The following is a 20813-nucleotide window of genomic DNA, read 5'->3' on the forward strand; positions in this document are numbered from 1 at the left end:
TGCAATGATTTGTTTCTTATTTGTAAAGCCATTTTCTATCATTTTCCTTATTGAACAATTTTTTTTCATAATCCAGTAAAAAAAGCAATGGAAAGTAATTCACTTAAGAAAGCATAAAAAGAACTTTTCTGGATAAAAACACTGGTAAGTTATAATAACGGTTTGCTTTTTTTTGGTTTTAAATCAAAACATATAAAACATATATAACATTTTGGTGAAAAAGTGATAAATGATAAATGGTGGAAAAGTGATAAATGATAAAATATATACAGTGTTTCGTTTTGTTGGAAATAAAATTATTTACCCCCCTTCAGAAAGCAGTCTTCTGGCTATTCGTCTCCGTTCTTCTAGTAGTTGTGTTTTGCTGAGCACAAACTCTAGGGATTGATTCTGCAGGTAGCATTCTGCTTACTAAAGTTGTTAATATCATTATATTTACTGAGAGGTAGCATTGGCAGAAAAAACACAACTGTTTCAACCAATTAAGTGGGTTTGAAAATTAATTTACCAGGCAATCCAAGTAATACTTAGGCACGCACAAACATTTTATGAACATACATATTAATTACAAGTTTCATGTAGTTACATACAATAGTTACTGAGCAACAGCTATGGAAAGCAAAAAAAAGTTATGAAATTCCTTACTTTCAATCAATGAAGAGGATAACTATGGCTTTACCAAGTTGATGCAGATTCCTAACGTTCAATCAATGAAGAGGATAACTATGGCTTTACCAAGTGGATGCAGATTCCTTACTTTCAATCAATGAAGAGGATAACTATGGCTTTACCAAGTGGATGCAGATTCCTTACTTTCAATCAATGAAGAGGATAACTATGGCTTTACCAAGTGGATGCAGATTCCTTACTTTCAATCAATGAAGAGGATAACTATGGCTTTACAAGTTGATGCAGATTCCTAACGTTCAATCAATGAAGAGGATAACTATGGCTTTACCAAGTTGATGCAGATTCCTTACTCACAATCAATGAAGAGGATAACTATGGCTTTACCAAGTTGATGCAGATTCCTTACTTTCAATCAATGAAGAGGATAACTATGGCTTACCAAGTTGATGCAGATAAATTTTATGCGTGTACCAATGCAACATAATAGAAAATAAATTTTAAAGGTTCATTACAAGAAAAAGTTAAGAAACAGCTGTGGACAGAAAGTGTCACAGATGGACAAAAAGACAAACAACGCTTAAAGAAAAAAAATCATTGGGAAGTACAAATAACAGATTCCATTACCTTTAAAACGTAGACACCGCAAGATATTGAATCTGACTGTTTTGCATGACGTGGGCAGAGTATGTTCCAATGTATTGGTCCGCCCATATCAATGCTGGATCAGCGCCGAATGTGCACACATTTACTGTTCAAAAGCAAAAAGTAAAAAAACAACATCATCAAATCACCATAAATGATACATTATGAGTACAAATATTATTTGCTAAATTTTTGGAATGAATAAGGAATGAAATTCCCTAGCTGGTAATGGAGACATATTTTTGCGCTGTCCAGAGTGATGTCAGGATGTCTGGTTAGATGTTCCTTGCATCTTGTCAGCACTTATTCTCATAAAACACTTAAAGGATTAAAAAGAAACTTAGAAGGAGTGTTCATTACAAAGCCTTGGTTTGCATATTGGCAGATTTGTCAATTAAGTCAAGTTCACAAGGTTAAAAACATAATTACCTTGCCAGTGCTTCTTAACATAAATCAATGAAGGATTTTAATGTTACTTGGTCAGATTTATTAATAGCTAGCTTGGTTCGGCATACTGTGAGGATTTTTATTTGGGTCAAGGTTAGAAGGTTAAAACATGGATTTCTTGTACTTCAAACAAGAGCAAACAAAAGCATAAAGTAAAGAAATGTTTCCCTTGTCCACGCCTCTTCTCGTAAACAAACCAATGCAGGAATATTAATGAAACTTGCTAAGTGCTAGTACTAAGCCTAAATGTAAATTATCAGGATTTTTAGTTAGGTTAATGTCAGGGTCACATGGTTTAAACAAGAAAAGTGTTTTTAGAAACACTATGTCCCCTATTGCGCCGCTTTGAAGCTATATATTTGACCTTTGACCTTAAAGGATGACCTTGACCTTTCACCACTCAAAATGTGCATCTCCATGAGATACACATGCATGCATGCAAAATATCAAGCTGCTATCTTCAATATTGCAAAAGTTATGGCAAATTTTAAAGTTTGACGCAAACATACACTCAAACCAACAAACAAACCTACAGACAGATAGACCTACAGACAGGGAAGAAACAATATGTCCCCCACTATAGTGGTGGGGGACATAAAAAAGTTCTTGGAGGCAATTATTCCCATAAACCACTGAAAGGTGTCAATCAAACTAAGAAGGAATTACGCTAATGCTACATATTGTCAGGAAGTCTAATTTCGGTAACGGACATGACACCAAAACCTCCACAATCTGATCAGTGTAAACTTTTTATATAAATGATGATTATTTGCAAGTTAAATATTTACATAGCATTTTACAGTCTGTGATATTTTCTAATTTAGTATATGAAGTTAAATGTATCTAATCTGTTTAATTAAATAATGTACACATTTACATCCATTGTTGCAGGATCTGTTGCTGGGAAACATTCTGCTCCCCCATCGGATTTATGTACAATACTTTGTTGTCTTTCGGTTGCACAACCTGAAGAAAATAAAAGAGGCCCCCAGAGGGCCTTGGGGTGCTAACCTGAATAATATGCGATCTTAATAATTAGTCCCACTGGCAGGAATCTTGAAAATTTAACCTATTTAGAAGAATTTTAAAGTTTTTTTTTCTATGTACATATATAAAAATAATTTGACTGCTCCAGGTTGGGGATATTTTTTTGAACAAGAAAAATAAATTTAGCAATCAAGATGAAAATACTATAAATTGTTCATGCCAAAAACCTATTATCTATGCCTTATGTTTTCAGAGGTTTTTTTAAGTTTTTACTAACTACATACTTTCTTGTATGAACACAATGGCCCAGCAGGACAGGGCAAATTTTAACCTGTGTGCCTAAATTTGAACAATATTGGCAGATGTCCACTTGGCAATTTTGTATGCACAATATTTATCCTATATGCCTTGTGGTTTAAGAGAAGACTATTTGTGAAGTTTTTTTAGTATATACATGTAGGGAAAACATATTGGGCCCCATGGTGGGCCTAACTTTTGGCCCCAAGCCTGTAATCTCAACAATTTTTGTAGAAGCCCCCTATACGAATGCCAAAAATGTAAGCTCTATGCCATGTGTTTTGAGTGAAGATTTTTGAAGGGTTTACTGTTCACATAGAGGAAAAACAGATTCATCACAGGACAGGGCAAATTTTGGCCCCAGCTCTGTTATGGAACCAATTTTTGTAGAGGCCCAGTAGACAATGTTTCATGCCATTTATACATGTATCCAAGTTAAAAATTGGACAACCGTGATATTTCGCAAGTAAATTGAGAATCATTTTCACTTACTATAAGAGACCAGTGGAATCCACCCTCATTGACTGCTCCAACCAGATGATCATACTCCAGTATCTGCACCTTTGCATAGAAAATAGTACACTTAAGACAAGAGCAACGCTCGGCGGCAGGTTCAGTCTTGAATAAATGAAAGCTTGTCAGAATTATTTTTAAATCACAAAGACCTTGACCTTTGACCTAGTGACCTTAAAATTGAGTGTGGTGTGTAGAACACATCAAAGTGCATCTACATATAAAGTTTCAAAGTTGTAAGTGAAGCACTTTCATTTTAGAGCCAAAGTAAAGGTTTTAGCACGACACAGACGACAGCACGAGCTGGCTATGACAATACCTCGAGTTTTCTCTGAAAACAGCCGAACTTATAATACTCAATCAAGTTATTCTTGAAAATAACAATATAGACTTCTTTTAATCAATGCTTTATATACTATTATTCATTGAGACCATCAAACAATTCCTAATAAATACCAAGTAAATGCACAGATTTAACATGAACCTTCATGCAGTTATGACCATATTTCATAATATTTAAAAATATTTCAATGCTTAAAAGTTTTTACATGTTCCAGCAACTGTCACAAAATCTCAGCCCTTTAATTTCAGGTGAGCTAAAATATGGTTTCCATCATATTGGTCAATGCAAAGGGTTATTTCTTAATAACGTTAATGTGCTGTCATTTTAATGTAAATGTTTAAATGTTCACGGAAATGCCTCAAAGTTAAGGTATTAAGATTTTATTATTGAACATGCTACATACCTCGCTTAAATACCTGTGTTTATCAGGGTCTTGTGCCAAAAATATGGCAGTCCATACTGTACTTGCTACATGGAGAACACTGCCATCCAAAGGCAAACACAGCAGATGTAAAAATGCATCCATTATCTAAATTAAGTATTTAAGACATGCCATAATTAAACAATAATTTTAACACATGAAGTCAGAACAACCAGATATACTGTTATCATGACAACAAAGTTTGTGTGTTCATTGAAATGTTTTCCATTTATGTGTTGGCATTGTATATTTGTTTATATGTTTTAATTAATTGGTTATTAAAATATATTCAATAAACTCAAGCCAAGCCATCAATTTTTCTGTTCAAGTTAGAAACAAGTACACATCAGTGAATAATGAAATAATAATAAGAACACCATGAACAATTTAGAAGCAAGACATGGATTAAATAATCATTGGTACAACTATCTGTGTAAACAACAAACTATAAAACACCATTTACTCTACATTATTAGAAGGAGACTATTATTTTCTGAATGCAAAATTAAATATATAAGGAAAATAAATATTATAGGTATTAATGTTCAAACAGGTCACACAATTTTACGGCAGTTAAATTGTAAGAACTTTTGGTTTGATAAAAAGGTCACGAGGTTCGGTAATATTTGAATCATTTCCAAATTTTCCAAATTATTATCGGAAAAATCCGAGGACCGACGGTATTTCGGAAAGACTGCAATGGCAGAAACAACACATGTTCTTTAAACCCATTATGTCTTTCGCGTCTCTGTTCTTAACGATCAATGGCACTGACATCTTCATATAAATATTTGATGCAAATGTGCCAAAAATATACATATGTGGTATGTAATTTGCAAAAGTAGCATGATTTTGTAGTAAGTGGGAAAATATTGAAGTGATAGAAAGTCCTGAATTATTTTTGATGTAGGGCGAACCTAGTCATGGTGTTGAGGAGCGATTGTGTTAAAAAATTATGCAAGAAACATGTAAATAATTATTTCAAGATAAATGAGATTTTCAAGTCTGCTTGCAAATTTTTAGCAAAGGAAAATTGACAGACAAAACTTCAGTATGTTTTTTGGTAAACGTACAGCTTAATTAATTTTTTTTCACATAGTCAGTATAGTGAATCGATATGCATTATAAATGTTCTGTGCAAGTGAATTTCATATAAACTTAGCCTAAGTCTTAAGCATGATTACTGTGTTCTAGAGCTTTACATTTGTTGGTCATGTTGATGTAATGTTTTAAATCTATAGCCAGTGGCCAAGGTTAACGATTCCGACAACACTTATTTGCATGTACATGTAACCCTTTTGGCTTTATCATCGTGAACTCACTTTTGAAGCGAGTCAACAGCATCTTGAAACCCATAGAGAAAGTGTAAACAATAAGCTAGGTGCGGTATTTAAAGCGGGTATATACGATCTTGTCAAATATTTATTAATTAATATAAAATGTGTAAAAAACTTATTATACATATATTTCAATATAAGGCCAAATAAAAAAATAGTCTTGGTTCAGGGAACATGGCCAGAAAAATGTAGGAGGGTAGGTAGGTTTTTCTTTTTTTTTTTTTTTTTTTTTTTTTTTACCAGTCGACTGATTTCAGGGTGAAAAAGGGTCAGTTAATGCACCCATGATTGTTTAAACACTGACCAAATGATTAACATTGCACATGTGGTATTTAGTCGTTGTATATTATTCAATATTCCTAGCTCTTTATGCACTTCTTCAGGGCTAGCGCTGGCCCAAAATTTCTTTGAGCCAACCATTTTTTGTTTGTCTGTCTGTAATAGTGTGACCTTCATATTCAAAAGTGAACAAGCCATCTTTATCAGTCTCTGGTGTTTGGGGTGTGACCTTCAGAATTTTTTTCATCATGAGACCTGACCTAGTCTCCGACAGGTGCTCAAGAGTCTGAATAGTGGCTGTCAAAAGGAGGGTAACCTCAGAATAGCACAAGTCTTTCTTCTGGTACATTTTTTTATAAAATGGCAATGGGTTTGAGCGCATCGCACAGGAAGTAGTGTTTTATCCAGACCGTTTTAGCGAGGCGCGGCGCCACGCCGCTTTTTTGAAGCGCCTCGCTGCCCCTTTCAAAGCAAATCAGCGCCACGCTGCCCTTTTCAAAGGCCGCCGCCCTGTTTTCCGCCATGCGCGACATTATTGATAACATCTTAATTGCCTCTTAACCAAGCTTCTAAGCCGACTATTATCAGCGAAGATTCGCACGGTTGTGAATACGTCATGCGTGAATAACCATGTGTCAATATCAATCGATAATTTCAGTGGCTTTGTAACACTAATCGGTCCGGATACAATCGTGCACAGTTACTTAGGAGACTTGATGAAAACCTCGATGTTATTCACGTGAAAATTGTGCATTTCATGCATAATTCAGTTATATCAAAACATTTATTTTTATGCGTAATTAAATAAAAAAAAAAACACCAGTTGTATCTGTAAAATATTGATTTGATTTCAATTTAATGCAAAACAGTTTTGAGTTAATAAAAATTAATTTACAGGGCTTGCACTAAGCGGCGTATGGCCGTATATTACGCCCGATAATTGTTTCCATACGCCGATTACAAAACCCCATGACGTCCACTGTACTTCCTGAAAATTGGCCATACAACGAAAATAGCAACCCGTGACATATTAAAGCTGTCGATTAAAATAATGCTCCGCCTCCTATCCAATACAATAGGCGCAGGCTCATATTAAAGCTGTCGATTAAAATAACGCTCCGCCTCCTATCCAATACAATTGGCGCAGGCTCACAGTAGATGTGTGTTGATGAATTGTAGCAGACGACAATCTTAACACGTTTGCTGTTCACGGTTAGGCAGACCGCGCTTAATTGGAGCACGTGATTGTTTATTGTCACGATGTTTTGATTACAATAACGTGTGAATGTCGGCAAAGAAGTTGTTACCCCGTCTTGGACCCTGTTTGGCCAAAAGTTGTTAATTGTTGTAACAGTAGTAGGCCTGCACCATTGGTTCAATTAAGAACATTATGACCTGTTTGTAACTTGTCAAAATATGTTAATTGGCAAACACAGATATGAATTTTACAAAAATATTGAACTTGTACCACTTATCATTCGTGTTTAGAATGTCACAACGTACGCTTTCCGATTTTGGCATTCCACTTTCGACGAAACATAAATTAGAAATTGATATAAATTGCTTTGTAAGCAAAACAAGTTTATATCGGACACCAATTAACGTGTATAGAATTAATTGACAATGAACAAAAGACAGTACGGCGCCGTTCCTAATTACACTTTTTGCGAAATAAAATGTACACAATACAACACGTGGTCATGAAAACAATGTCATTACGCAGAACTTTCTGACTATTCAACAAAGTGTTAGTGTGTGTGAATCTCCATTTAAGATGTATATAAAGGACTTGTTTGTGCAATGTGTGTAACGTTTTAAATATAAATAATTGTTTAAGAGGGTAACTCATTTAACAGTATTCTAAGACTTCTTTGAAAAGCTATAGTTTGTATAAGATATATATCTTATGGTGTTTAATCTTGTTTTTTGTTTCTACATGAAAATATAAAACACATAATAAAATATACATTCTGAATTTTGTTGGTTTAATTATTCAACAATAAATCTCAAAACTATACATACAATGTTTGTGTGTAACAAAGCTTGTTATTAAGTCACTATACAGATATATTTGTGCCCTTTTTATGAATGTCGCGCGCTAAAGTGCCCTTTTTTGAAATTTTGCACCACGCCCTTTTTCCTTCCTGTATAAAACACTAAGGAAGTGAGCAGTGTACATAAATTTGAATGTTGCTATTGGTTTGTACAGGCTAAGGGCGTCACAGTACATTGATTTTGATTCATTATCAAAGCGAAGCCAATTGTTGTCAAGTTTCCATGACTCTTGGAATGCTCTAGTGTTTTGTGTTTTAATTATTTTTTTTTATGACTCTTTTTCGTCCAACGACGCTTTAAGGTTAAAGACGCCATGTTAGCGACTGTAGAGACAAAGTGGTTAATTCCATTTTTATAGTAGACTAGATGAATGACTCTTCCTATGTGTTAAAAATACGAAACTTTAATTACAATTAAACCGCGCGTTTTTTCACATTTTCATTTGATTAAAATACGCTGCTGTCAGTTAGCATAGTGTGCGAGTTAAACAAACAAATTAATTGATTATCATCTTTTCATTTGATCGGAAATTGACAGAAAGTTGTAACATCATCGACATAGAACTAATTATTTAATTATCACTTTTAAATTCAGATCAATAGACAGCTTGGAAATAATTAAATTATTGTCACGCTTCTTTTCATTTTTAATCTTTAATAATACGACATTTGCGACCGGCCGCTATTTTGTTTGCAGACGACAATTTTAACTGTGTATTCAAAGTGCACAGTGTCTGCGCATGAATTACCGAATATTACTCCATAGCTCCACCCATTTTTACATTTCATTCAACAACGTTATTTCATCTGTAAGCGAGCTCAATGTTGATTGGCCAGCTAGCATGCGCACTTCAATAACAATAAGGTCAAGCAATGTCTCGTATACAGGTGCAGACCGGTTTTTGTTCACTGTTCAAATTGCGAACACTTTCATTGAAACAAAGAGAAAAATATAGACAACCAATCCAGGTTTAAATGGTGGCTGTTTTCAATGAAATTTTACGAGATTTTAGCATTTTCGCCATCAGATTTTTTTCCATGGACCAAAAAATCGTTAGGGTCGGGGGCAAAAAATAGGGTCGGTCGGGTTCCCTGAACCAAGACTATTTTTTTTTTTGGCCTAAACTAAAATAAAAGTTAAGAAGAACATGTGTAAAAAAATGCTGAATAAGCCAGATATTTAATTCTGAAATCGAAAAAGGCTGTACATCCGAATTCGCCAGCATGTATATCATGCATGTACGATGTGAATCTAAATTTAGTTTAACGGTTCATTTGAAATTCCTGCAGCGATATCGATTCATACGACACACGAACACTTACTAAAAAGACGAATGCATCGGTTATTGTAGGAAAATAATTACGCATTATCTTCGTCACAATCGGCTCGGGGCGCTAATTTGTATTTGCTGTATTTTGTGAAATTCGTCTTAAATGTATCATTTTTCTTGCATATTGTGTGTTATTATAACATATTTAACCCGCTTTAACAGGCACAAAAATTCGATTCGAAATATTAAAACACCTGTAGACTGGGGTGACCCACGTCTTGCCAAAATAAGGGCACCATATAACACACTATGCATCTGCGGAAGTGTAGGTCAACAGAACAGGAACTTCAAAATGCTGGAGGGGTGTAAACAATAAGCAAGGTGCAGCATTTAACAGGCACATATCTTCGAATACCAAAATGACCATTAAAAAACACTGGAATCGCACTGTTAAAATACCTGTAGACTTCGGTGACCCACGTCTTGCCAAAAAAAACAAAACGTTCGCACGTTTTGATTTCTTCCTCTCTGATGTAATTGTCGGCGTCAATAAAAGAGAGAAATTTTAACACCGCCATTTTTTACAACAGACTAAGTTATCTCCCTTCGTGGGCGGAGTTAACACCGCACTACTTTTGAGAATACTCTTTGGCTGTTAATTTATTTGGAATACAGCGTTACCGGCCCCTAAGTAGTACCTGAGCCATGTGTATGAATGGTACCTGAGCCGAGTCACTCTGGATCAGCAGACGATTTATATTTAGGTTACATTATACTAAATAAGAAGTTGCAAAATAGTTGATTTTGATTTGTGTTAAGTTCTTTTATAGTTTGTAAATGACATATCCTTTTATTTGCTGAAATCGATTCAGCTTAGAATGCCCTTTTAGAAACGCTATGGTTATGGTGGTCTGTACATGCAAAGGGTTGAATTGTTTTCGCTTAAAGTTGTCGGTTTTACAATGAATTAAATATGGAAAAGATTTAGTATATTGTGACCTTCAGTGTCACTGACAATCGGGCAGATTGTTTACATTTGCGTAAATAAACATTTAAGGTTGGGAGAAAATGACATTAAACAAACTATCTGTAAGTTACAATGAATGCATATCATAAAATGGTAACTTAATGACACAAATCATATACAGTAGCTTAGTTGTCATCATACTAAATAGATTTCCAACGTTAAATAACAGTTTGATGGAAAGTCGATATATAATAAATGGTACTTTATGTTTGGTTTCTTGCCCTTGAGAAGACACCATACATCTGATTTCAAATCTACTAGATTCAAACAGTTCATGACGAAACATTATAAGTTCATTCAGTAATATATCACATCTGATCAAATATGCTTTCCTTTATAACTGGATTACTTTTTAGCTATCAAAGACATACAGTATATGAGTATGACTTAGATTTTAATTATGACCCAGATTGTAGCCTTGCTTTTAAATGCCTAGTAGCTTTATTCCTCCAGTGATAAGTGAATTATTAATTGATGTATGTAATTTGTACACTGTAATTATGTATATTCACCGCGCATGTCTGTAAAACTATTTGTATGTGACGATAAACTTGTTATGCTTAAGTCAAAATAAATATACTGTTCTGTTCTATTTATTGGTAGTGAACTGGACTACAAATCCAAGGGTGGCAGATTCTATGATGTGTGTTTCAATTGGTCACAAAATCTTTTCAATGGCCATTCACCCTAATACCTCCGATTCACTTTATTTAGTGTAGTTGTACTGGTATAAGAGGAGTACAGGGATAGAAATTAGTGGTTGCCCGTGAGCCCAGGGCCAGTAGATTTTGGCCCATGCAATTCAAATTCTAATGTCAGAAGTCCAATCTGGCAACTTGCTTTTGTTAGTTTGAAACAATTCAGTGCAATTGAATATTTAATAATATTTGCCATTGTGAATTAATAATAAGATAAATAAAATTTATTTATTAAGCCAATCAAATGCTTTTAGTAAGACTCATATTAAGACATAATACAAAGAATTTTTTTTATGTTAGCAATGTTGTTGTTTAATTATCTATTGTTTAAACAAAGTATTATATACACATGACACTACATGTAAATGGTACAGGGCTTGTTACTCAACCAAACTACAAAAGATGGTTGCCCATTTGAGCAACCAATTGTAAAGCGTTAGTTTACATCCCTGGATTATGTGCACAATGACACTGGTTAACCAGCTATTCCAGGAAAATTGTGAATTGGTAATATGACTGCCATGATATTAGTAAAATACTTAGTATTGATAGAAATTCAAAAGATAATCATATTTTCTTAAGTGCTACCAGGTAATTTTGTTTGGGTGGCCAATTTAGGGCAGTTGCAGACTTAGGCACTGCACTAGTTGTCACTATCTTCCTAGAACCTGTCGTTGTTAAACTGGGCTTCTATGCATCTGTGTTAATTTGGCCTCGATCCGCCTAACTGACATTATTTAGAGTATGAAATTTATTTATCCAGGGGCCTTGCTACACTTTGGGGATTGGGGCCGGGGCCCTTAGAGGGGAGAATTTCACATCGTTTTGGGCGAAAAGGGGAATTTCAGATGATCTTTTCACCAATCATTTAACACTTAATATTGCTATATTTTAATGTAATTTACATAAATACACATTAAATTAAAGGTTTATAGCACGATACCAGCTGGCAACATAAGTATAAAAGTTAAAAATAAATTATTATTTTATTTTTTTTTGGAGGGGGGAATTTTAAGCTGAAATAGGGGGAAAAAGTATACTATTTAAAGGGGGGAATGGGGTCAAATTTCGGCCTCAAAAACAGCCAAACGAGGGCCCTTTTATCACTTCTGTGTATTATTTTACTCGTTTCAAATATGAGCTTTCACAAACTATGATATTCATATTTTAGTGAAAAGCTAGCATAAATATCAGTTGATTAGCTTTTGGTTAAGAAAAACCAATTCATGATTTGGACTTCATTTTCTTTTATATTGTATTTTCTTTTATTCTCAGGTTGCTTGTTGTGCTGTTCAACAGACAGCAAGATATGTTGCTGCACGATCATACGCCACTGCATCAACATCCTCATTTAAGGTCAGTTCTTAATGTCACTTTTAATTCATGAAGACATTTTTTGTTGAACAAAAATATTTGAAAGCTCTGATGGTAGAGCTCTGGACTTCAATTGGGATCGGTTATGAAATCCTTTTGACAGCCAATTTCAACTACAGGGGTTTTTATCTGATTTGGATGAAAGGGCCTGGCCTCTTTGAGGGGAAATAAAATCACGCGAAATGCCTGATTTTGGGGGAAAAAATCATGCGAAACGTTGGATTTGGGGGAAAATAAGGAAAGTCTTAAATAATCAATTTAACATATTTTGTTGTTTTTAAAACAAATTCAAGGCAACAGATAATTTAATTATGCAATATGTTATATTTTCTACACTTGATCAGGTTAACTTATGTATTTAAAGTAAAAAATAATATAAAAAAAAAAAATATTTTTAATTTTTGTTTAGGGAAAAAAATTGAAGTCTGGGGGACAATTTATCTGCTGAGGGGGAAAAAAATCAGAGGGGAAAGGGCCAATTTTTGGCGGGTCCCAAAGAAGGAAAAAAAGCCCTGAACTAAATCTGTTTTTTTGCAGTTCTTTAAATTTAAAAAAATGTACATTCTTAAAAAAGGCAAAATTTTCATATTCTATTGTTTATAAGGACACATCTCAGCATATTTATGTTTGTCCAATCTGGACAACAACTGTAAGACTGCATGAGATTGTAAACCTGATAAAATACCTGTTAGCAGAAAACAGTGTCTAAAAGATTGTTGCACATGCACAAAGAGCGAGGGCCTTATGTTAGCTAACTACAAACATATTTTTACTTGGCAAGCAGTACATACAACAGTTAGTTTGGTTTAAATAAACCTACATAAGCAGGCCTCATGACCATGGCTAGATTAATGACTTTTGAGGAGGATATACTGTTTTTATATTTGAGTTAATTACAAATCTGTTTAATGTATCATTTCAGGCTAAAGATGTTGAAATTACAAGAACAAAATCTCCAGCTGCAAAGCCAGATGTGTCCAAGTTGAAATTTGGCCACCACTTTTCAGACCACATGCTAGAAGTTGACTGGTCTGAATCTAAAGGATGGGAAAAGCCACGCATTTGTCCAATGAAGAATTTCCAGATTCACCCAGCAGCAAAGTGTCTGCATTATGCAGTAGAGGTACTAGATTTAACCCTTTCAGTGCGGTAACCGAATTTTGAAGGCCTTTGCAAACAGTTTGGATCCAGATTGAGACACCACAGAATGCGGCGTCTCATCAGGATCCAAACTGTTTGCTATTCTGATAATATTCTTTGAAAAAAATCGAAGAAAATGCTAAATTTAGAAATTCAGCAGAAGACATTTTAGCAGACGACAAATTTCCCAGCATGCAAAGGGTTAAAAAAATCAACATCAAACAAACTTGTATTGTTTTTTTAGTTAAATCAAACTATTATTGTAATTTTAAGGATGTCCAATGGTTGTCTTTATATGTTTATGAGGTCCTTGTGAGGCTGCACAATGTGAGGACCAGGAGTGTGTCCCAGCACCTACTTATTTTGCTAACTAGACTCACAAAAGTTGAGAACTTTGAAGATTTCTGAAAAATGTTCAACTCGGATGTAGTCTTATATTGTTGGGTGAAGGGGGCACAGAACATGCAGGAACTCCACCTGTCTGATAAGTTGAACACCAACTAGACTCACATGCTTCCAGGGACAAGCATTGCACCTACATTGCGTAGGTTACAAGCGTGTGTAATAACCACTGCGCTAACCGGACAGCCTGTTAGGATAACAATGTGATGAACACCAGTATGAGTTTCATTATTATCACATGTTTTAAATATGGTTTCTGGAAGGCGATTATGGCATGTCATTACTGACACCTCTTCTTAATCAAGGGTGGTCTATTCTAACATCCTTTATTACAGAGACATGATTGTAGTATTTACCCTATGTGATATGAATGTAAATTTCTAATAAACTGTTAATGAAGATCTCAAACCTTGACAGGAAAGGCTCGAGTTGTAATCAATTAGAGAAGAGAACCCAAGATTATTGATTTCATTGTTGTTCTCCTATTGAGACAATTAGGGAGGTGTTGTTTGCATCGGCATTAAACTGCGGTTATAATGATTAAATTGATCTTTTGTAGAAACTGTGAAAATGAAATTTACCAAAATAATACAAGTACTAAGATGTTTTTGCTTTAACTGTTCGAAGATACATTTAATTTTAATCTCATAATTGAACATTGCATATTATCGATAATTTGTTTTATTTATCTGCAGATCTAACTTTTATAATTTTGAAAGTCGGATGTTAATTCACCATCCATATAATATTGGAAGTTGTAGTTTTCATATTGACGAAACTGGCGATTCATGTTTATGTTATTAAATCTTTTTTTTTAGAATGAATGTTAATATTTTTGGAAATTATGTGTTCATTTTGTTTTGCAATAAAGAGAAACAAAAAGTGTATATTTTTAAGTTTAACTCAAATTGAACCATAAAAGACCTAAAATGAAGAAGTCTCTAATACCCAACAATTAGATACCAAGTATGATATTGTTAAAAAGGGACTTTCCAGTTTCTCTTGAAATTCATTTAAAAACATTTTCCTGTTCTGTATTCTATTTATTACTTCATGACTTTCTGTGCAAGTAATACTTGCATTTTGATTATTAAATTAGTTCAGTGAATGATCGTCGTAAAAAAATGCTGTGTTTTTTTCAGTTGTTCGAGGGAATGAAGGCTTTCCGTGGTGTTGACAATCGGATTCGATTGTTCCGACCAATGGAAAACATGAAGAGAATGCTGACCAGCGCTGAGCGATCTGCTCTGCCAGTAAGATATTTATTTTTCAAGGTATCCTTAGATAAGTTTTACAATAACATTCATGCAGTTTGAGGATCTTTTGTGATGTCTTTTGAACTGACTGCCTAACTGTTAAAAGAGTATATTGAATTTGCTGTTTGTCAACTTGTATCTGGTATAATGGTAACATTTGTTTTTAGATGCATATGGATTCACATTTCTTATTTGAAGTTCAATGCCCCTGATCAGCAACGCATTATTTGGTTAATTGGTACACATGGGAATTGTTTGGAAAAAAATATATCTTCAATTCTTGTTATTGAATATCTGAGAATTTAGTCATGCAATAATGCTAATTGGGAAAACAATATGTATGGAAAATCGATTGTAGTTCAACGCAGGAATAAAAAAATGTTATAGGACATGGTGAGGTCTAAATAAACAGCTAAATTGAAATACTCTGAAACACTGCAAAAAAAATGAAACAAAAAGTAAAAATAAAAACATTAAAATAAATATAATAAATATATATTTTTATATCCCCAAGGTAATTTTGCACCATGTCCCTGTTTAAGCACTTTCATCATACACTGTTCTCTGTGAGCAGACTTTTGAAGGACGGGAGCTGGTGGAGTTGATAAAGAAGCTGATCTCGATAGATGTCGACTGGGTCCCCAAGGCATCTAAGGAGCAACCCAGCTCTCTCTATGTTCGACCTACCTATATTGCAACGGAAGTAAGGATGGGCTTCTCCTAGGGCTGTTGGTTGAATTTTGAAATTTTGATATCCCCCAGTCTATACTGGTGGACATATTGTTTTTGCCCTGCCTGATTGTTGGTTTGTTTGGTATGTTCAAACTTTAACATTGGCCATAACATTTGCCATATTGAAGATAGCAACTTAATATTTGGCATGCATGTGTATCTCATGGAGCTGCACATTTTGAGTGGTGAAAGATCAAGGTCATCCTTCAAGGTCAAAGGTCAAATATATTGGGGGGGGGGATATAGTGTTTCAAAAACACATCTTGTTTAAATTAATGTAACTCACAATCTCACAATCTTTACATTTAAATCAAATAACATGAGAATTGATCTGGCATGTTGTGTCTTGTTCATTTCACTTGCTCTTAAAATAAGAATTAAAATAATTTAAATATGAAAGTACCATATAAAATTGAGTGTATTGCTTACTTGACTATTGCACATATATTTAGTATATTTGTGTTTTGTGTTCAAGAACATTTACTGGTATTCAATGTTTTGTCTCTCAATTTTTATTTTAGCAAATGACTTGTAGACATCATATACTATGGTTTTTATACCAGTATATTATCTATTGCTTGCAGCCTACCTTGGGTGTAGCAATTTCAACGACTGCCAAACTGTTTGTTATTATTGGGCCTGTGGGCCCGTACTATGCCACGGGTTTGGCCCCTGTGAAGCTACTGGCTGACCCCCAATACGTGAGGTCCTGGCCTGGAGGCAGTGGGGGCTTCAAGATGGGCTGGTTAGTGGCACTTGTAGAATTGTGGTTTATTTGAGTCGTGTTCTGAGAAAACTGGGCATAATGCATGTGCGTAAAGTATCATCCCAGATTAGCCTGTGCAGACTGCACAGGCTTATCAGGGAAGACACTTCCCGTCTAAATTGGATTTTTGCTAAGGAGAGACTTCATTCAAACGAAAAATGTCATGAAAGCAGAAAGTGTTGTCCCTGATCAGCCTGTGTGGATTGCACAGGCTAATCTGGGACGACACTTTACCCACATGCATTATGCCCAGTTTTCTCTGAACTCGGCTCATTTAATTTTTCCGATTTGTATGTTTTAAAATTTAAAATAATGTAATATGTAATTTCTTGAAACAAACTTTATGTTGTACATAGTATTAAGTATGAAAAAGGACATGTACATACATTTTGTTCAGAGAAAGTTAAATTGTGATTCTTGTTTGTCTTTCAAGGAGTTATATTTGGTTGTATTATACTATACAAGAATTTAATGTCACTCTTCAAAGATTGACAGAGGCAAATAATATTGACCCTGCAATCTTTCAAAGCAAAAAGTTAAATGACAAAAATATTAATTTTAGAAAGTATTTCAATGTACATATTATCCAGTATGTTTGTATCTATCATATAAGAATCTTATCATATGTTGAATACTGTAGGCAAAATACATTTCACTATGCATTGAAAGGATCGAGTATCCCACAAGGTTTTGTGGTCTCAAAATTTGACAGGATAGCTCCTGATCAGTTCCTGCAAATGTGCAGGCTGGGCTGGAGGTATTCTGGCAACTTGTGGCTTAATATTATTATGCCCCCCTTCGAAGAAGTGGGGGTATATTGCTTTGCTCATGTCGGTCTGTGGGTCGGTCTGTCGGTCCGTCCACCAGGTGGTTGTCAGACGATAACTCAAGAACGCTTGGGCCTAGGATCATGAAACTTCATAGGTACATTGATCATGACTCGCAGATAACCCCAAGGGATTTTGAGGTCACTAGGTCAAAGGTCAAGGTCACGGTGACCCGAAATAGTAAAATGGTTTCCGGATAACTCAAGAACGCATATGCCTAGGATCATGAAACTTCATAGGTAGATTGATCATGACTTGCAGATGACCCTGACTGATTTTGAGGTCACAAGGTCAAAGGTCATTGTCACGGTGACCCGAAATAGTAAAATGATTTTCGGATGATAACTCAAGAACGCTTCTGTCTAGGATCATGACACTTCATAGGTACATTGATCGTGACCCGCAGATGACCCCTATTGATTTTCAGGTCGCTAGGTCAAAGATCAAGGTCACAGTGACAAAAATCGTATTCACACAATGGCTGCCACTACAACGGACAGCCCATATGGCGGGCATGCATGTTTTACAAACAGCCCTTGTCCATTTGCGGATGATGCTGGTTATATAGATTTCAATATATATAATGTCCATATTGCACACTAATTATAAACAAATACACAGGTAAATTATTGTTTGTGAACAAACCAAAAATCTTTCCAGCAAAAAAAGAAATTATGTACATAGTTAGCTATACACATTTCTTATGGCCTTTACATGTTGCGATACAAAAGTACTGAAAAAAAGGTGTAAGGTTTCAAATGCCCACCTGGTAAGCTTTTGGCTATGGATAAATTTATAACGAGAGGGCTCTTGGTTTTCCAGTAATTATGCGCCAACATTGTACACGCAGACCAAAGCTGCAAGTCATGGTTGCCAGCAGGTGCTTTGGTTGTTCGGAGATGACCATCAGCTTACAGAGGTTGGAGCCATGAACCTGTTCACCTTCTGGGTCAACGAACATGGAGGTCAAGAGTTACAGCTCACAATGGCTGAATACTTTTTTTAGCCAGATTTACTGTAGACAGGGGTGTGATTTTGTCTCCTCTCAGCTGATTTCCTCTCTTTGAATGCTTTTAAGATAATTTGACTATTACATTACTATAATCTGCATATAGTGAACTTTTTTGAGCCCCTTTTGTCTGCAGTGTGCATACAAAAAACACATTTACCTTGTTAACACTCTAGAGGCCACATTTACCTTCAGATCTTCATGAAACTTGGTTAGTAGTATGTCCCAATTATTACTTGGCTAAGTTTGAAACTTGCTCAATTGCGGTCAAAACTAGGTCACTAGGTCAACTTTAATAAATGGTTGTTAATTATCTAGAAAACACATTTATAATCCAATCTTGATGAAACTTAGTCACACCATTTGTTCTTATCTGGTACCAAGTTTCAAAATGGTTCTGGTTCCTTGAAAAACATTGCAAAACAGGGGACAAGGACCATATATGACTATAGTAAAACCTTGTTAAAACTCTATAAGTAACATTAATTGTCCAATCTTTATGAAACTTGGTCACAATATTTAGTTCTTATGATATCTCAGCCTTTCATTACTATACGAGACAATTTCTAATAAGCTTTGTTGTTGGCCACCAGGAGGGACAGTTTTCCTTCTTTGGATATTGCAAATAGTATATAGTCCTCTGACAAACATTTGTAGACAGGTATGGTTTATTATTTTTTTCCAAACTGAGGGCTAGTTATTCAAATTATTGCATTCATGTGTTGATAAGTATTGCATTCATGTGTTGATAAGGTGGTCCTATGCCAAACGTTTTGGATGAACTGTTATGACCAGGATGGTCGCTTGAGCTTAGATGATATTCTTTTATTTTACATACTAAATATCAAACTTCCATACTTTTTCTCAAACCTGGATGTGGGAGGTCAATATATTTAGTTGGATTCTATAAATAATTCACAAGTGACCTCTGGAATCTTGTATAGGCAGCCTTTTTGCAGAAGATACAGGACTGGCTTAATAGGTTATCCCCCTGAAATAAATCTAAGGTTTTAATATGTACATACACATTCTCTGTCGGAAATATTTTCAATTATCAAAAGATTGTCATAATTATTTGCTGAGAAATTGAATATTTGTTGAATATAATACTTTTATTCTTCTGCAGTACACCTTTGGTTCTGTTGTTCATAGGTGGGTAATATCGTCCCCTCCCCGCGAAAATGGCCAAACTCAATATTTACAAGTTTTTAGGAGAAGGAAAAAACTTCTTTTCTTTTTTAAATTACAGAATGAAGCTAAAACTTTGCATAATAACTTTTAAATATCCCTTCATGTTTCATAATGTTTAAAGTGACGTGTGACATTTTCTGTTGTCAATATGAGGAAATTGTCTAACTCGAGCTATGACTCAAGCTTTTCTCATATTTGTTCATCCGCCGCTGACTTTTTTACAATTTACTTTGGAAATTTTCGCACACATTTACATGGGTATAACTTTGTAAGCCGATTGGATAGGACCTTGGAATTCTTCGCGGGAGAAGCAGGCCGTTTTTACCACTGCGAAAATGTCAAAATCCGTTTTCGTGCCAAAACTGAGGTTGGCCATTTTCGCCGGGAGGGGACGATTTTTCATATAAGGCCGGAGTAGATCCTGACCTACTTGCGCCATTTTGAAGTCTGTATAGGAGCTACACTGTTTCAAAAGGTTTCATGTTCTCATAAGCAGACAGGGTAGCTTCTGACCAGCCTGTGCAAAATGTAAGGCTGGCCTGGAGCTACACTGGCCACATATTGCATAAGACACATTTTCGCATTACATAGGTCAAACCTGAAGCCTGGTGTTTGCATTTAAGTATCACAACCATAGTAGAAACTGCCGTAGTTGTGTCTCCAAAATGAAATCGACAGCTTTTCAACTTTTAGATGTTTTAATTTAATTTCATCTGAAAAGATTTGATAGTAAAAAAATAATCTCTTAGTATTATTTATGATGTTTCTTATTGCTTTATTTCTTAATTTAGAAAAGGAGTTAGTGACTGCTCCCCTAGACGGGCTTGTATTGCCAGGAGTCACGCGGAAAAGTCTCTTAGAGCTCAGTAAAAAATGGGTAAATTTTTTAATGTTATTTTGTTGTGGTTGTTAATAAAGAACTGCAAGGAAATAATCCAAAATGTGTGACATTGAAATCAGGTTGTTTTTGTTGCTAATGACAAGCTTGGAGTTCAAAGTATAATCTCTCTTCAAGTGAACATTTTAGAAGAAATTTCATGTGTACATTTTATGAATTAAAGGATATTAGTTTGTTTCAATATACAATGTTTTTTCGATTTTAATTCTATCAGCGATCAGAGAAATAAATATTTTCATGAGTGGCACATATGAATTTTTTATGATCAATGT

The 20813-nt window shown here is 34.8% G+C and overlaps 2 protein-coding genes across 5 annotated transcripts in view; one reads left to right on the forward strand and one right to left on the reverse strand.

Moving 5' to 3' along the window:
* Positions 1-305: 305 nt before the first annotated feature.
* On the reverse strand, positions 306-9615 carry LOC127869455 (uncharacterized). 2 transcript variants are annotated; one of them, XM_052412063.1, is made up of 6 exons: positions 9476-9615; positions 4263-4388; positions 3496-3564; positions 2597-2685; positions 1255-1378; positions 306-390 (listed from the first exon to the last, which is right to left on the reverse strand). In XM_052412063.1, exons 1-5 carry the CDS (start codon positions 9518-9520, stop codon positions 1354-1356), a joined length of 354 nt encoding a protein of 117 aa, XP_052268023.1. In that variant the 5' UTR covers positions 9521-9615; the 3' UTR covers positions 306-390; positions 1255-1353. The 2 variants fall into 2 exon arrangements, with proteins under 2 accessions (XP_052268023.1, XP_052268013.1); XM_052412053.1 differs by having other exon boundaries at positions 306-411; positions 9476-9611.
* A 530-nt stretch (positions 9616-10145) lies between these two features.
* The window catches only part of LOC127869412 (branched-chain-amino-acid aminotransferase, cytosolic-like), a 141354-nt gene continuing 130686 nt past the window's right edge, over positions 10146-20813 (forward strand). For all 3 annotated transcript variants that reach the window (XR_008044554.1, XR_008044555.1, XM_052411963.1), the window contains exons 1-8: positions 10146-10310; positions 12222-12302; positions 13243-13443; positions 15005-15115; positions 15693-15821; positions 16435-16595; positions 18266-18408; positions 20435-20520. Coding sequence is in view for 1 of the 3 variants with exons in the window: in XM_052411963.1 (XP_052267923.1) it covers positions 10290-10310; positions 12222-12302; positions 13243-13443; positions 15005-15115; positions 15693-15821; positions 16435-16595; positions 18266-18408; positions 20435-20520 (933 nt within the window). In the remaining 2 variants the exon portion in view is untranslated. The remainder of the gene's footprint in view (positions 10311-12221; positions 12303-13242; positions 13444-15004; positions 15116-15692; positions 15822-16434; positions 16596-18265; positions 18409-20434; positions 20521-20813) is intronic.

Source organism: Dreissena polymorpha, chromosome 1, assembly GCF_020536995.1.
Source record: "Dreissena polymorpha isolate Duluth1 chromosome 1, UMN_Dpol_1.0, whole genome shotgun sequence".
Taxonomy (NCBI): domain Eukaryota; kingdom Metazoa; phylum Mollusca; class Bivalvia; order Myida; family Dreissenidae; genus Dreissena; species Dreissena polymorpha.

What these genes read in the sequence shown, in the direction of transcription:
- LOC127869455 (XM_052412063.1), bottom strand. Translation starts at nt 9,520, where the DNA reads ATGGTGCCCTTATTTTGGCAAGACGTGGGTCACCCCAGTCTACAG. An exon ending in TGGGTCACCCCAGTCTACAG is followed by an intron (nt 4,389 to 9,475) that starts GTGTTTTAATAT and finishes TACTTAATTTAG; the next exon opens with ATAATGGATGCATTTTTACA. An exon ending in GATTCCACTGGTCTCTTATA is followed by an intron (nt 2,686 to 3,495) that starts GTAAGTGAAAAT and finishes TATTTTCTTCAG; the next exon opens with GTTGTGCAACCGAAAGACAA.